This window comes from Macaca fascicularis, chromosome 15 (assembly GCF_037993035.2).
Source record: "Macaca fascicularis isolate 582-1 chromosome 15, T2T-MFA8v1.1".
Classification (NCBI taxonomy): Eukaryota; Metazoa; Chordata; class Mammalia; order Primates; family Cercopithecidae; genus Macaca; species Macaca fascicularis.
In genome coordinates this window covers 121,577,885-121,595,052 of record NC_088389.1, presented here as the reverse complement: position 1 = coordinate 121,595,052, position 17,168 = coordinate 121,577,885, and the positions used below count along the sequence as shown (strand labels likewise).

At 39.8% G+C, this 17,168-nt stretch overlaps 2 protein-coding genes across 37 annotated transcripts in view; one reads left to right on the top strand and one right to left on the bottom strand.

Annotated features, from left to right (window-relative positions):
• The window catches only part of AUH (AU RNA binding methylglutaconyl-CoA hydratase), a 143,898-nt gene that overhangs the window by 52,606 nt on the left and 74,124 nt on the right, over positions 1–17,168 (top strand). For 32 of the 36 annotated variants that reach the window (XR_012424881.1, XR_012424878.1, XR_012424891.1 and 29 more), the window contains one exon: positions 16,332–16,424. The exons of the other annotated variants lie outside the window; for them this stretch is intronic. Coding sequence is in view for 16 of the 32 variants with exons in the window: in XM_074017838.1 (XP_073873939.1) it covers positions 16,332–16,424 (93 nt within the window). In the remaining 16 variants the exon portion in view is untranslated. The remainder of the gene's footprint in view (positions 1–16,331; positions 16,425–17,168) is intronic. 36 annotated transcript variants of the gene reach the window in all.
• LOC101865064 (small ribosomal subunit protein uS10) lies at positions 9,930–10,444 on the bottom strand. The gene has a single exon (XM_045372989.3). It carries the CDS (start codon positions 10,316–10,318, stop codon positions 9,959–9,961), a length of 360 nt encoding a protein of 119 aa, XP_045228924.2. The 5' UTR covers positions 10,319–10,444; the 3' UTR covers positions 9,930–9,958.

Below are 17,168 nucleotides of genomic sequence, written 5' to 3'. Positions count from 1 at the left end.
CTGTTAAAATGATGGGAGGCCATTGTTTCAGACTGAGCTCCTGCTCAAAACCCCAGCAGACCAGATTAGATCGACATAGTCACTCCTGCAAAATGCCACATAATCAAACTGAAACTTTATTAAGGAAGCAGACGGATTCCAAAACAGACCAGTTTTTCCTGAAAACAGGAGATTCCAGTCTACCTGAGTCAGCTTAGTAAGAAAGTCTGCTCTGCTTTAACCCTTGCCAAAGAAACAACCGCCTCCCCCCGCAAAGTCTGATGTAACCTGTTAACCAGTTAGGTTTTTTTTCCCTCTTGTCCTGTTTTCTTGTTTCTACCTTACAAAACCCGCTGTTCTGCCATTGCCTTATGGGAGCTTTTATTCTGTTTTGTAGAATGGAGGCTGCCCTGACTCATGAATCATAAATAAAAGGCAATTGGATCTATAACTTGATTTGTTAGATTTTTGTCTCTGACAGTACTTACGGGGCTGCTTCATATACAGACCGTCCAGGAATTCAATGCCTTGGCAGTGGTGTGCCGGGGCCTGCTCACACGAACTCCAGGTGATTGTGAAATTTTCAGGAATGTTTGTTTGTTTGTTTTAAAAAAAAAGATAGGGTTCCACTCTTTGCTCAGGCTGGAGTGCAGTGGCACGATCTTGGCTCACTACAGCCTCCACCTCCTGCGTTCAAGTGATTCTTCCACCACAGCCTTTTGAGTAGTTGAAACTACAGGCGTGAGCCACCACGCCCGGCTATTTTGTATTTTTTGGTAGAGACAGGGTTTTGCCATGTTGGTCAGGCTGGTCTTGAACTCCTGGCCTCAAGTGATCCCCCCACCTTGGCCTCCTAAAGTGCTGGGATTACAGGCATGAGCCATGACTCCCAGCCTAATTTTCAGAAATTTTGTGAGCTGGCTGTTGAACCATAAGGATCTTTAAATTGTGGCAGTATTAGCACTGATACAAATCAGGGTTCACCCCTGTCTGTTGGGTACCACTTTTCCCTCTTTCCTCCTGTTATATTTACATTTTCTACAACTGGAGAATTGCTGGGATCTGAAAGGCAAATGTGTTTTCTCTTTGGCCACCGTGATTTCCTATACTCTGTGTGTTTTTAATGAAAGAGAGTTTATAAGCAACTTAAAGACACGGCTTATTTGAAAGTTCTTCTATTTTATTAAAATAGAGATCAGAAAGCAGTTCTGTATTTCATTCAGAGTCACCAAATTTACTTTATTGTTCCTAGTATCTTAAAAAGTCTGTTCTTAAACGGTAACTTGAATCCTAGAATAAAATTTAGTTCTTTTGTTCTTTTATTAAAAAAAAAAGTCATATGACTATTTTTGAGATGTTTCATTCAAAGGAAATGGTGAATTTTTAGATTTCTAAAATGTTAATCATTGTTACAAGTCCCCTTCCCTCTTCAAGTTTAGGTTGCCTGGGTTAGAAGCAGTAAACTGATTATTTTGAAATATTAGGCATCAGCAAGGCTACACAGCAATGAAATTATCAGGATCTATTAACAGCTGTTGTTTCTCACTATTCCTTCTAGGGCTTCCAGGTGTGCACCTTCCTTCCAGTAGTTTGTGGTGGCAGTGTTGACATCACTACTGGGACCCACGTTGTGCACGTTAGCAGTATAGAATATGGGGAGTGGACATGTTAATTACCTCACTGAGGGCCACTCTTGCCTTTAGTAACATTTAAATTAGATGATATTTCATGATGAGATAGAAAACAGTTTTAGAATTCTCTAAGTGGAAACTCTGAAGGGATAGACCTAGTTCTCTCAAGTTGAGACATCAAAGAATTGTTACCTAATGATAAAGAAATATTTAAAATAGGTTTTCATTAGATTTTAGATTACAGAATTTAGTGTGAGGCAATGATGTTTTTGTAAATGATCTTCCACAGTAATCCTTTAAAATGCCAGCATCCATACCTTCTTTTTGTTTCTCTGATGAAATAAAATTGCAAAAGCTTTAATTTAGCTGTGTAAGTACAAAGCTGAATTGAAATACATGTAATTATGTTAAAAGGGGCAGCTGACAAAATTCATCTATTTAACAATTTTTTTCTTAACATTTTGTTATAAGGTTTTATAGAAAGAAATAATTTTGGAAATTTTCAGTGTCTGGTTATCTGTTCTTCATGTGATTGAAAATCTACCGTCCATGTGCATTTTTCTATGAAAAAAAGTTCTCTCTGTGAAATACAAAGAATATCTTTGTATAACTGAATGAAATAATTCTGTATGAAAAATCCAATGTAAGTTTTAGGGTATAAACCTCTTTTCAAGCAGTGCTTCTCTTTTTTTTTTTTTTTGTTAGCGTGCCTTTCAGTTTGAGAATTGGGATACATTCGAATTTTATTATTGAAAGGCTCAAAGTAACACAAAACAAGTCGCTAATAATTAACAGACCCGCTACAGTGTAATAGATGCACATACATATCAAACTTCTTGACCTCTCTTCTGCAGAGGTTTAATATTGGAATCAAACTCTTCCTGTCCTAGCCTAGCTCTCTTTGTATAAATGAGTGTTCTTTAATGTTTTGGTAACCACATGACCTATCTTTCTGTCGTCTTTCTCTTAAGCTTGAAGTTCCATTATATTTCAGAATGGAATGATACTCTGAGGATGTCACAAGATCTGCTCAGTTTAACATTTTCTCGAAGATATTGCCACAGGATGATGTTTATTTTGTTGTAGACAGTTTAAATTTTATACATTATTAAAATGTGATGAACTCTTGAATTATTTTGGTGTAAGTTTATTGATCTTGATCTCTTGATGTGGAATCAGAAAATGTGGATTCTCTCTACCATCTGGTACTTTCCATATCTCCCCATTGCAAGAACCGTGAGTTGGTTTTTTTCCTCACTTATATCTAGTGTCTAGTAATGAGCACATGGTAGGTACGCGATTGAAAGGGCAAATTGGCTTCTATCTTATTGGTATAAACATGTTAGCCATACTGTAATTATTTCATCTTATCTTCAGGCTGAACCTTCTCCTGCAGTCCTTTCTGTCTGCCACTACCTGAAATTCCAAGAATCCTGCTGAACTTGCCTGAGTTTGATCCTCTGTCTTTTCTCCCCAAGCTCCTGCTGCTCTTAGGACATCACTGAGAATGATGGAATGAGCATGAGTGGAGCAGTTGGACTGTCTGTTGTGATGGTAAATTAGGACAGCCGACTGATCCTTTGCCAGATTGGGATGGGAGGTCTTGCTAAGGAGTTCAAGTCTGATGTGTGAAGATAGTGATGCTTAGTGGACATCCACGTGCAGATGAATTTGGAGTTGAGGCGGGTTGACCCAGGTGAACTTCGGAGTCATCCGAATGTTAATGCTGTGTCAAGCCATGACCACTGGATGAGACACCTAGGGGGTTACTGTAGAGAGAAAAAAAGTCTGAGAGCTGTGAGGCATTGTGATGTTTAGAGGCTGGAGTGAAAGAGGTAGATCGAGAAAGGTCAGCGAGGGTAGGAAGGTAGGAAGAAAATATTCTTACTTGTTCATGTTTATTTTATGTTAGATCCAGAGGGTACATGTGCAGGTTTGTTAGATGCATATATCGTGTAATGGTGAGGTTTGGGCTCCTAGTGAACCCATCACCCAAATGGCGAACATTGTATGCAATCAGTAATTTTTCATCTCTCACCCCCTTCACCACTGTCCTCCCCTGTGGAGTCCCCAGTGTCTGTTATTTCCATCTTTATGTTCATATATACCCATTGTTTTGCTCCCACTTATAAGTGAGAACATGGCAGTATTTGATTTTCTATTTCTGAGTTATTTCACTAAGGATAATGACCTCCAGCTCCATGGGGCAGCAAAAGACATGATTTCATTCTTTTATTATGGCTGCATAGTATTCCATGGTGTACATATACCACATTAGGAAGAAAACAGTATTCCAAAAGCCAAGTGAATAAAATGTTTCAAGAAGGAGGGTGTGATTAAGTGCTGCTGACAGGCCAAGTAAGATGAACAGTAGGAACTGACTGCTGGGTCTTTGAGACAGTTCGGGTACTTGGCACCACCCAAATCTCGTGTTGAATTGTAATCCCCAGTGTTGGAGGTGGGGCCTGGTGCTGGAGTCATGGGAGTGGATCCCTCATGGGTTGGTGCTCCTGACCTCAGGTGATCCACCCACCTTCGCCTCCCAGAGTGCTGGGATTACAGGCTTGAGCCACCACGCCTGGCCAGCAATTCTTAACATAATACATTTAAGATAAAAGTTAAAATTTAAGATAAAAATTTTTACAGAGGAGGCTTTGAGGGGAAGTGGGGCAGTTTGCTCTAGATCACCTGGGAGGCCAGCTGTGAAGTATTAATTTTTCTCCATTTCCTTTTCCGAAGGAAAGTTTTTTGTGAAGACTAATTTTCCATTTCACCCAAACCTGAAGCTCATTGTGGAGAAAGGATGTCAGTTATATTTTTAAAACTTTTTTAGCTTGTAGACAATTGTGCATGTACACAAATACAAATTTACCGGAGCAGAGACAGCCTAAGGAGGGGTTGCGGGGATTGCAGTCACCGCCAGTGACCGAAGGCTGCTGTCTCATTGAGAATCCCACAGGCAGGGTACAGAATAGCATGGTTCTCAAATGTCTTGGTCTCAGGATCCACTTATATACTCTTAAAAATTACTGAGGACCCCAAAAACTTTTTATCTAGGTGCATTAAATCTATTGGGACTGATTATATTAGATATTAAAATTTTGAAAGATGTGTTTAAAAGTATCAAGGGCGTAGTGGGTCACGCCTGTAATCCCAGCACTTTGGGAGGCCCAGGCTGGTGGATCACCTGAGGTCAGGAGTTTGAGAGCAGCCTGGCCAACAGGGTGAAACCCAGTTGCTGCTAAAAGTACAAAAAATTAGCCAGGCATGGTGGCGTGCACCTGTAATGCCAGCTATTTGAAAGGCTGAGGCAGGAGAATCACTTGAACCTGGGAGGCAGTGAGCCGAGATTGTGGCATTGTACTTCAGCCTGGGTGACAATAGCAAAACTCCATCTCAAAAAAAAAAAAAAAAAAAGAATTGCTTAATAAAGAACATTTTCAAAGTTTGCAGAATTTTTTTGTCAGTCCACCAAGTTGACCTGAATTGTTTATTTATGTTCACTGTGTCTTTTTTGTTTGTTTGAGGGTCGAAGAGATTTCTAAAAGTATGTAATTAATGTAGTTTATTAGATTCAATCCAGTATATATTTTACTTTTTATTTTCCTAATTTGATGTAATTATTAGAAATTGGAAGTGCTGAATTATGGCGTGTGAAAGATTAACTGGTAGAACACTTTACTGTCTTTGTTTCTGGCACAGTGACTTACAGATCTTAATTTTAGTTTTCTTTATCCTCTCACCAAGAATGGTGGAGAATGAAAACAAGCATCTAGGAGTCAGTTATTTTCTCTTATGAGTTATTAACATCCCTCTCCTTTTGAATCATAGTTCAGTATATAGTTTTCTTGTTTTTAGAGGCAGCGTCTCGCTCTCTTGCCCAGGCTGCAGTGCAGTGGCACAGTCATAGCTCACTGTAGCCTTGAACTCCTGGGCTCACACGATCCTCCTGCCTTAACCTCCTGAGTAGCTAGGACTACTCAGTCCACCTTGCCTGGCTAATCTTTTTCGTAGTGGATGGATACAGCTTCTTTAAATATATTGATGTGTTTGGTATTAGGCCTGTCATTATGCTTTTCTGTGCCTTCTGATTTTGGTGATTTTACATTTTAAAAATAATCTTAACTATGTTAGGTGCTTCTCTGGTTTGTTCTGTCTGTGGATTTATTCTAATAATGTTAAGGGTTGTATTTTGGTACTACCTTGTTGTCATTATTACACTTATGTAGTGTACTTGATCCACTGTTTCTTTAGAAAGTTCTATTGAACGATGGCAGAATTTATATATTTCCTGTTTTAAATTCTTCCTTCCCACCTTTCTCTTTTCCCACCCTTTTTTCTTAGTGTTTTCTTTATACAGTAGTTGACCCCTTATTATTAGGGTATGCACTCCAAGACCCCTAGTGGATGTCTGAAACCACAAATAATACCAAACCCTATATATACTGTTTTTTTCCTATACAGACATGCCTATGATAAAGTTTAACTTGTAAATTAGGCATAGTAAGATATTAGCAACAATAAGAACAAAATAGAACAATGTATAACAATATTCTGTAATAAAAATCATATGAATGTAGTCTGTTCTCAAAATATTTTACTGCACTATACTCACCGTTCTTGTGTTGAAGAAGGGATGGAGCAGGATGATGCAAGATTTTGTCATGCTACTCAGAATGGTGTGTCATTTAAAACTTACATGTTGTTTATTTTTGGACTTTTCCGTGTAATATTTTTTAATCGGGGTTGACCATGGGTAACAAACCTCAAAAAGTGAGACTGCACTTAAGGAGAGGCTACTACAATTTTAGATTTACTCACACCTCTGTTACTTGGTGTACAGATTTTAAATTATATCTCTCCGTCAGCCCTTGTTCATGAAAGCTCAAGAAACCAGTGAGCTTTCTTTTGTTGGCTTTATGATTTTCAGATCAATTAGATCATATAATTCTTTAAAATAGCTTTATCGAGGTGTCATGACATAAAATAAATTGTCCATATTAAAGTGTACAATTTGATAACTTTTGACTTGATTGTGGTGAAAATAGCACCACAATCAAGATAATGAATGTGTCCATTACCTCCAGAAATTTCCTCAGGTCCCTTTACTATCTCTTCCTTTGGCCCCTCCCTGCTCCCCTCAACCTGTCCTCAGGCAATTACTGAACTTGTATCTCTATAATTTCCGTATTTTTGAATTTCATGTAAATGCAGCCGTATATGTTAATTTTTGTACGTATTCCACTAGCTTTTTTTTTAATCAATAGTTCTTTTTTATTGCTGAGTAGTATTCCATTGCCCAGATGTACTACATGAAATACATTTGGATTGTGTTGAGTTTTGGGCTGTTACACATAAAACTGCTACAGACATTTGTGTGTTAAGTCTTCACTACCCTTACGTTTATGAATCCAGTTATGGCCGTTGCTTTCTCAGTAGCATTTTCAATATAGTGGATCAGCATATTATCCTATGGATGGTGAGATTGTCAAGTTCCTTGTGGATTAGCTTAAGTATCCAGAGCTCCTTAAACTGTATTGTGTGTATAAATCACCTGGGTTAAAATGTACATTGTTAAAAATGTAGGTCCTGTTTCAGTGGGTCTGCGATAGGACCTGGGATTCTACATTTATAAAAAGCTTGCAGGTGATGCTAATCCTGCTGTTCTACAAACCATACTTTAAATAACAAAGTTACAGAGCCTGAGGGTTCATGAAGCAAGGCAATAATGGTGAGGTTTTTTTTCCTGCCAAGTGAAAGTAAACTACTTATGGTATATTATCTTTTCATCAGAAATAGAAGTTCTGCATTTACCATGTTAAGCATCATTTTAAATGCCAAGAGTTTTGTTACATGTGGAGCAGCAATCAACAGAAGTCATTACTCAGTTCTGCTAGTAAGTGTAACCTTCCAGATAAGATTGCTGAGTGGGCATGGGCTTCCCTGCCAGCCTGTCATCTGTGCATTTCCCTTAGGGAGTGTTTATTTGATTTGGAATTTTGGTACGAAGGAGATATTTTGGGGTTGGCCCTTTTGATTTTAATAGTCTATAGAGTCATGTACTGGGAGGCATTGCCACACTGTGGGTTTGGGGGTTTCCAGAGAAAACTCAAGTCAGAACTCGATTACAGTCAGCTGACGGGCGCTTTGCATCCAGTTCCCTAGGTTTCCCCAGTTGAACCCAGTGAACTGTGGTGTTGCTGTAGGTCTCAAGGAATTAGTGGCGCACAGAGCCAGTGTGCGAGTTTCAGCATTTCCCTTTTTCTCAGGTGCACGGTCACAAGTCCTTAGGGGAAGGATGGGAGTATGGCTTACAGCGTTGGGGATCTGGGGTGTGGTAACTAGTGATAGGCAGTAATGGTTAAGAGCAAAACCCTGAAACCAGACAGCCTGTGCTCAGACTGTACCGGGCAAGTAACAGCAGCTCCTTTGTGCCTCAGTGGATCCTCATCTGTAAGTTGAAAGTCATGAGTTCTTACATCATAAGGCTGATAGGAAGTTTAAGTAATATTTGTAAGGTTCTTAGGACAGTGGCCACACATAGTAAAACCTTTTTAAGTATTTGCTAGATATATAAACACATATAGGAAGACAGGGAATTGATAGGCTTAAAAAAATTAAGCAACTTTTCTCAGGTCTCACAGTGGTAACAGTGGTGGCCTTGAGCCAGGATTTGACATTTCAGCTCCCCACAGTTGCATTCTGTAGCTTTGCTTAAATCATTCAACATGGTATCTGGCATATATTTGATGAAGCAGTGACTGAATTTAGGACTTCGCCCGTTTACTAATTTGTGGAGACATGAAGTGTCAGCATAAGCCTAGTATACCAATTTAACATCCCTGAACTCGGACTAGACTATGTCTGTGATGTTCTGGTTTGGGTGTTAGTAATAAAGTGGAGAATAAGCTTGGGTATAGTTACGTTGTTGACCCTCCGTTGTATTAAAGAATAGATCCTTTCTAATAACTGAATTTTTAAAAACCTTTTCCTGGACATAGGTATATATGAATTGCTTTTTAAAGAAATTGTAGGTATTCTCTTCTAATTGACTAAGGAAGTCACCATCTGATTTATATCAGATCAGATTGTTTTCTAAACATTCTATCATGTTGTTTTAAAGATGCTAAAGGAAATAATATCCTAGTGTGGTGTTAAAATAATGTATTACTGAGTTTTTCCAAATGAGTAATGTATTGCTGAAATTTTCCAGATTTTTCCATGTAATATTTTCAAACTGCCGTTGACCATGGGTAACTGAAACCTCAAAAAGTGAAACCACACATAAGTGGAGACTACTGTAATTTTAGATTTACTCACACCTCTGTTACTTGGTGCACAAGTTTTAAATTATATCTCTCCACCAGTCCTTGCTTATGAAAGCTCAAGAAACTACTGTACTTTGTTTTATTGGCTTTTTTACTTCATTAAGCTGTTTTACTTAATTCTTTAGTTAGAAACATTTTGTAGACAACTTTCTACAATGCTAATTTATGTTAATTAATAAAGAACCAGTGCTTAACCTATTTAATGATTTGAGAATATTAGTATCCCATTTTTCTTGTTCTTTTTGTATGTGGAATCTAAATTTCTTGTCATTTTGTGTTATATATTTTTTATAAGCTTTAGGTACAAGGTACTGTTAAGAGTTGAGGAAGGTACTTTCTGCCTTCATCGTTGAGTATAAAATCTGCAGCACTGCAGTGAGGCTGTCCTCATGCTGTTGCCACCCATGGTCTTACTCTGCATCACTCGCAGTATTAGGGAGGAATTGGACCCTATTCCATGTTGCCCACATGCCTGTGGTTTTAGTTAAATCGGGGATTTGATTACTTATTTTACACTGTTTCTAGGCAGTTTTTCTCTTTTTTTCCTAGTGAAAAAGTAAATTTAGTCCTCTTTTCTGTGTGAATCCATACAGCCTGAAATTACTGTGGTGGGCTTGTATAAAAAAGCATGTGAGAGGGAAGGCGAGCCTTCAGCAATTTTTCTTGATGTAAGTACCCCTTCTGTAAGGAATGTTGCTGGTCTTCATCTGTAAGTTTTTCTTCACAACAGCTTATAGAGTTTTTCCATTTTATTTAGATTTTAACCTAGTGCTAGAATCGAAGTGTCGTATTTGAATACGGTTACCTTTGGCTTTTGGATATGTGCCCCTTTTAAGGTCTGTGATGCCTGAGACTTCTCACTCTTTGAACTCCCATCTCTCACCAGTGGTATGTTTGCAGCCATGACCCTGGTGTGGGCCTCCAGGGAGCCACGGCCCAGCCAGCCTGCAGGCTTCACTCAGGGCTTGTTTTGTTTTGTTTTGTTTTACAACTGGTAATCAATTTATTAAAATAGTTGACTTAAGCATCTGCAATGGTGACTTCCACCTCAACTCCTGGCTCAATACTGATGGAAGTAATCTGCTTAACAATCTCAGAAGGACTGTGCAAGTCAATGAGTCGCTTGTGGATTCTCATCTGGAAACGATCCCATGTCTTAGAACCTTCACCACAAGGAGTTTTTCTTGTAGTGATTCTCAAAGTCTTGGTAGGCATTCGAACTGGTCCTTTCACTTTCAGGTTCTTTTCCTTTGCGCCTCTGATCAAGTCAGCACACACCTTTTCCGGGGATTTAACGTTGCGGCTCGTTAGGGTCATTCGAATTCGGTGAATTGCCACCTCCGGCTCCACGGGTGTTTTTCCGGTATCCTTAAAAGCCATGGCTGCTGCGCAGCTTCCTGACCGACTTGTTCCTCGGTGAGAGCGAACAGCGGTGAGTCAGGAGCAGGAGCGTGCGAACCAAAGATCCACAAGTCCTACGACCGCGTCTTCCTCAAAAAAAAAAAAAAAAAAACAAACAAAAAAGGGCTTGTTTTGTTATTGTGATTTTTTTAAAAACTCAGTGATGGGAATGGGAGAATATACATTAGGATGAAGGTGAAGTTTTAGCCAAAATGAAAGATAATTAGGTATTTATTATAATTTTCAGTTAACTTTGATTTTATTTCTATTCTTCTTGAAAGCATAATGCTACATAGGGCCTTTCCCTTGAAATGCTTGATTTCACTGCTTTCTGTAGTAACACCATTCTTCAAGCAAAACCAAATTTAAAAATCATGCGGGGCTGGGCGCGGTGGCTCATGCTTGTAATCCCAGCACTTTGGGAGGCCAAGGAGGGTGGATCACGGGGTCAGGAGATCGAGACCATCCTGGCTAAGACAGTGAAACCCCGTCTCTACTAAAAACACAAAAAATTAGCCGGACGTGGTGGCGGGTGCCTGTAGTCCCAGCTACTTGGGAGACTGAGGCAGGAGAATGGTGTGAACCTGGGAGGCGGAGCTTGCAGTGAGCCGAGATTGCACCACTGCACTCCAGCCTGGGCGACAGAGTGAGAGAGTCCGGTCTCAAAAAAAAAAAAACAAAAAAAACATGCATCTGACACTAACGTTTTCCTTTAATAATCAGATTGTTCATATTTTTCCAGAAACATACAAATAACCTACATTATGTGTTGGATTTATCTGAGAACTGAAAGTAGATACTTTAATCTTCCCCACTTTCGTAGTCCCTTGACTGTAGTTACCGTAGGCTGCAGGTCCTACAGACTGCTGAAGTGAACCAGAGGCCTTCCTTACAGTTGCTTTTTTCCCTCTTAAAATAGCAAACTGTTTAATTGTTTGCTTTAATTATATTTTTGGGAGCATTTCAAAGGATTATTATCTTCTTTGTCATAACCTGGCTCATTTCCTGGTATGAAACTGAAAATAGTATCTGATCCTATTGGTTGCATAACATGCTGAGTCATAATTTCTTCCTCTTGCTGTTGGGAATAGCCATTGCTCATTGGATTTGCAGTTCCTGTTTCATTTATTTGTGCTTATATACAACTGTCATTTTGCTATTCCTTTACGTCTTTGAAATTCATAATGTATCTTTCTAAAGGTGTGTTTTATTGAGTTCCTGCTGTGATTATTAATATATTTTTTTCTGTTTTTTTTTTTGAGACAGAGTCTCACTCCGTTGCCCAGGCTGGAATGCAGTGGCGAGATCTCAGCTCACTGCAACCTCAGCCTCCGGGGTTCAAGCAATTCCCCTGCCTCACCTTCCCAGTAGCTGGGATTACAGGCACGTACCACCATGCCTGGCTATTTTCTCTTTTTTTTTTTTTGAGATGGAATTTCACTCTTGTTGCCCAGGCTGGAGTGCAATGGCACGATCTCAACCCACCACAACCTCCGCCTCCCAGGTTCAAGCAATTCTCCTGCCTTAGCCTCTTGAGTAGCTGGGATTACAGGCATGTGCCACCACGCCTGGCTAATTTTATATTTTTAGTAGAGATGAGGTTTCTCTATGTTGGTCAGGCTGGTCTCAAACTCCTGGCCTAAGGTGATCTGCATACTTCAGCCTCCCAAAGTGCTGAGATTATGGGCATGAGCCAATTTTTGTATTTTTAGTAGAGATGGGGTTTCATCATGTTGGCCAGGCTGGTCGCCAACTCTTGACCTCAGATGATCTACCTGCCTTGGCCTCCCAAAGTGCTGGGATTACAGGCATGAGCCACCACACCCGGTCCCCTCTTTGATTATCAAGTGCTCCCAAGTAGAAGAAATTCTAGATGTAAAAAAACCACATATATCAGGTAACTATGAGACTGGCATGTGCTTTGAGATGATGCATATTTTTCTGGATAAAATTTACTACGACAGACATCTTTTAGGCCATAATTAGGATGATGTATAGCCTTAGAGTTTATAATATTGTAAAATGGCTAATATTTAATTACCCATTGAATGCAAATTAAGCTGTTTTACTTAATTCTTTAGTTAGAAACATTTTGTAGACAGCTTTCCACAGCGCTAATTTATGTTAATTAATAATTTAAAGTACCAGTGCTTAACGTATTTAATAATTTGAGAATTAGTATCCCATTTTTCTTGTTCTTTTTGTATGTGGAACCCAAATTTCTCATCATTTTGTGTTACATATTTCTTACAAGTTGTAAGGCACATGGTGCCTGAGACTTCTCCCTCTTGGAGCTCCTGTCTCCCATCTGCAGGCCCCAGTCCTCACCTCTGGTGTGTCTCTTGGCACCCAGGCTGGCTCCTTTTGCAGTGACCCTGGCATGGGTCTGCACAAAAGGAAACAAGCCCTGGAATTGTTAAGATTCTCAAGGGGACACAATTTTCATCCTCTTTAGAAACATAATTTCTCAAATTCTTTCTTAAAAATCAAGACGAGGTCTTACCCTGTTGCGCAGGCTGATCTTGAATTCCTGGGCTCAGGCAGGCCTCTGGCCTCAGCCTCCCAGAATGCTGGGATTACAGGCATGGGTCACTGTACCTGGCTCAAATTCCTATCAGACTTAAAAATAATTATTATCAATTCCAAAAAGTATAAACATATTGGAGAAATAAGAAAGATACATTTATCTCTCCAGAGATTCCAAGAGTTTTAAGAGCTGTATGTCTGGAAACAGGGATGAAGACCAAATATGTATTTCATAATATCACAGCCTCCAGCAGTTACTTGGTGAGTGACTTCAGCACTCACATAGCAGGGAGGGAGCACCCACTCTTTCTCTGCCTCTGCTCTCTGCACCTTAGAACTCTTTGCAGTTTTTCTTCTCTTTAGCTCCATAGGACTATGTTTATTTAACTATTAAACAGAAGAGGTTAATAATAAAAAAAGAAAAGTAGACAAAATACTAGGTTTAATATAATAGAGGAGGAAGAGGCAGTGAAAAACCTTGAGGTTTGTCCCAGATTAGTAAGGACATTATTGAGTAGCATTGATGTGATGTTAATTTTTGTTTCATATGGGCAGTACGGTGGTGAATCTTCTGATAGAAAAGTATGCACAGAGTGCCATGTAAGCATAGAGGAAGGGACATTTGAGCCTTGACAGACAAGTAGGGGTAGCCAGGCATTGTAGGCAGAGCTGCACCTTGTATACGGGTATTGAGTTTTGAATGGAGACTTTTGGAGCTGTTTTAAGTAGTTTGGGGCTGGGACAGAATATCTGAGGTTTCAGAAGAGATCAGACAGGTGTGCAGAACTTAGTTCCAGGTGCCTACTGTGCCATGCTAAATGTTTACACCATTTCTATCCTGAAGGTAGAATAAATCATTGTACAGTTTTAAATAGGGGAATAGCATGACTGTGTTTACATTTTAGAAAGATTACCCTGCAGGAAAGGTAGAAGGTGTATAGAAGGGTGGCAGATTGCAGGTGAAGGAGATTACTTAGGTACTTCCTGCTGGTGAGAAATGATGGGACGCGGAACTTGGGCAGTAGAAAAGGTCATTGGCAAGGAGGACGTCTGGGATGACTTCTGAGTGTCTTGAGTAACTTGGTGAGTGGAGGTGCTACTAACTGAGATACAACCTAGAAGAATTGGGAAGAAATGGTTTGGACACATGAAGTATTTAAGTGGATATGTTCAACAGGCAGGGGACTGTTTGGGTTTGAGGTAGAGATCTGGAAATCACTGGTGGTAGTATAGGTGGTAAAAGTTGTGGATGAGAATGAGATCTCCTGGGAAGAGCTTTTATTGAGAGGGGAAGAAGGCTGAGAAATTACCAGGGGTAGATGGAAAGGCAGGAAAAATGGGGGACCCAGCAGGCAGTGAATGGAGGAATCCAAGGAGGGAGTGTCCAGGATGGATATCTCTGATCTTCTGAGGCAGTACATTGAATAGATTCTGAGTGTTGTCCACTGGCTACAGGACAATCTTAGAATGTCATTAGTAACTGGAACAAGAATGGTCTTGGTGGTTTGGAGGTGAATGGGTGTGGGTGGCATGGATTTCCTCTACTCCTCTCAGAAGCTGGTCTATAAAGGAGGTGAGCTGGAGGGCCTTAGCAAGGCCTAAGGAAGGCTTCTGACGGGTGAGACCTGAGGTTGGAGAGAGAGATTGAGGAGATCTAGAAATAAATGATCTCTAGGCAGGTTTTTAGGAAGGAAGAGGAGCTGAGAGTGGGTAATCAAAGTCATTACATTCTACTTGTAGTAGCTCTACTTGTAGTAGCTCAGTACATTCTACTTGTAGTAGCTCAAGTTAAACTGAGTACCTTGGGAAGTACTTGCTGTTTTATATTTTTATTGATGTTTCTTTTCTTTTTTTTCCCCAGATAAAATTCACCAGATATTGTTTGCACATTAAACTCATTTCCAGACTACAAGCACTGACATAGCTGTTATTTTTTTCACAAAGTGTTCTGGCAAGAACATTTTGAATTTGTCCTGTCCTTTCAAGTCCCTCCCCATCCCCGACCCCTAAATGTTCAGACAGGTACAGATAGTGAAATGCTGCCTGTGCAAAAGCCCGTTCCACGCCCGCTCTTCTGGGAGAGCTTCGGGCGGCAGCTGTGTGTATGTGCCCCTTCCTGGCCTTTTCAGACTCGATCTCGAATAATTCGGATGAATTCCTTTGTTTATGAATAAGACTCAGTGTACTTCAGCAAATTTGTATATTTTAAAAGGGGTCAAGGAGTGAACCTCTGGGGGATTTTACATATCAGAATGGAAGAGAGAGATTTTGGGGGATAGTTCATTTTTATTGTTTTTGTTTGTTTGTTTGTTTGTTTTCTTTTTGAGACAGCCTCACTCTGTCATCCAGGCTGGAGTGCAATGGCACAATCTTGACTCACTGCAACCTCTGCCTCCCGGGTTTAAGCAATTTTCCCGCCTCAGCCTCCTGAGTAGCTTGGATTACAGGCACCTGCCATCATGCCTGGCTAATTTTTGTGTTTTTGTAGAGATGGGGTTTCACCATGTTGGCCAGGCTGGTCTTGAACTCCTGACCTCAGGTGATCCTCCCACCTCAGCCTCCCAAAATGCTGGGGTTACAGGCGTGAGCCACAGCGCCCGGCCGACAGTACCTTTTTAAAATCCACTTTCTGTTATATATTAACATTGGCCAGCCTTGCTTCACATTCCCGTAGTCAGAAATAAAATTAATAGAGTTCGGCTTTTCAGAATAACTGATAAAACTGGTCACTTTTTGAACAGGTTATGAGAATGAAATCTGTATGTCATAATTTACAAAAATTATATTAAAATAATACTCAGTTTCTGGACTGAAGCAAGTTGAGCTTTTAGTTCTGTGACTGGCTGACGCCTTTCCAGGCGTGCTTATGAGCCAGTTCTCAGGGCATCTTGCCTCTGAAGTGGAAGAGCCTGATTGTTTTCCAGCTCCCGTTCATAATGTTAGGGCCCCTCACTAAATGACAGCTCACGGGCCGATGCCACAGCAACTACTTGGACAGTTTCTTTCTTGTTTGAGCAGATGTCCTTCTTTGAATGAGACACTCTCGTTCCAAGCACTGAAGTAGCCCATAAAGGATCATAAATTTCACAATTATGTATAAGTCATTTCAATTTGAACTTTGTATGAACCAAACATCTTGTGAAAGACTTCTGGTTCTAAGATTAAGAAATCATAGAACTGTGATTCTGTTAATTCAACAAAAAAAGGTTTATGAAAGTAATTCAATAATATGGGAAGGTTTAAAGACATTGCACATACATGTGATGGAATGCTATACGGTAATCATATAATATTTTTGAAGAATAATGGTGGAAATGCTTATATTTTGTTAAAGGTAAAAGAGATACAAAAGTCTGTATATGATCTCCCATTTAAAGCATAAATTTACAGAAAAAAATTTAAAATGAATTACACAGTGAGGTAATGATCTTACTAAGGAAGCATAACATTTTTCTTTCCATTTCAGCTAATCTTCCAGTACCAACAATTGCAGCAATAGATGGACTTGCTTTAGGTGGTGGTCTTGAACTGGCTTTAGCTTGTGATATACGAGTAGCAGGTGAGGATTAATCTTGTTAAAAACATAATTTAAAGAAATGAAGTTTGTGTGTACTCTTCAGGTAATTTTAAATATTTTATTCTGCTTCCTGTTGTTGAGTAGAATATTTTCAACAAGTCGCTTGTTGGGCCTGATGGTGTTTTCAAAATTCCCACCTGAAAAAAGTCTTCCTTTGTTTCTTGCCAGGATTTGGGTCAGGTAGAACTGAGTTTGAATCTTAGGTCCTGGACCAGGCGCGTGGCTCACACGTCTCTAATCCCAGCACTTTGGGAGGCTGAGGTGGGAGGATCACTTGAGCCTGGGAGTTTGAGGCTGCAGTGAGCCATGATCGTGCCATTGCACTCTAGCTCAGGTGACAAAGGGAGACCCTGTTTAAAAAAAAAAAAAAAAAAAAAGATTTAAAAAAGAAAGAAAGAAAGGAAAAGAATCTGAGGTCCTCCCCTTTTTAGGCCAGTATCTGCCTCTTTAGAGGAAATGGGGGAAATGACTGTTGCTGTTGTGAAGATGAAGCCATTAATCTATGGATGTTAGTCCAAGCACTAAATCACCATTAGCTACAGTAATCATTAACTTCAATCTCTTTGAAGTCCACTTTCTTCCTGAATGGTTTTCTGAGGATCTTATGAGGTGAGTAGAAGAAGAGTGAAAAGAATTAGTGCTAAACACTGACTGTGTGCAGTCCAGGCAGCCAGTGTTATTCTAGCGCCTGACATGTATTCACTCACTCCATCTGCATAACAGCCC

Excerpts from the sequence above, each read along its gene's own strand:
- LOC101865064 (XM_045372989.3), bottom strand. The coding sequence starts at position 10,318 with ATGGCTTTTAAGGATACCGGAAAAACACCCGTGGAGCCGGAGGTGGCA.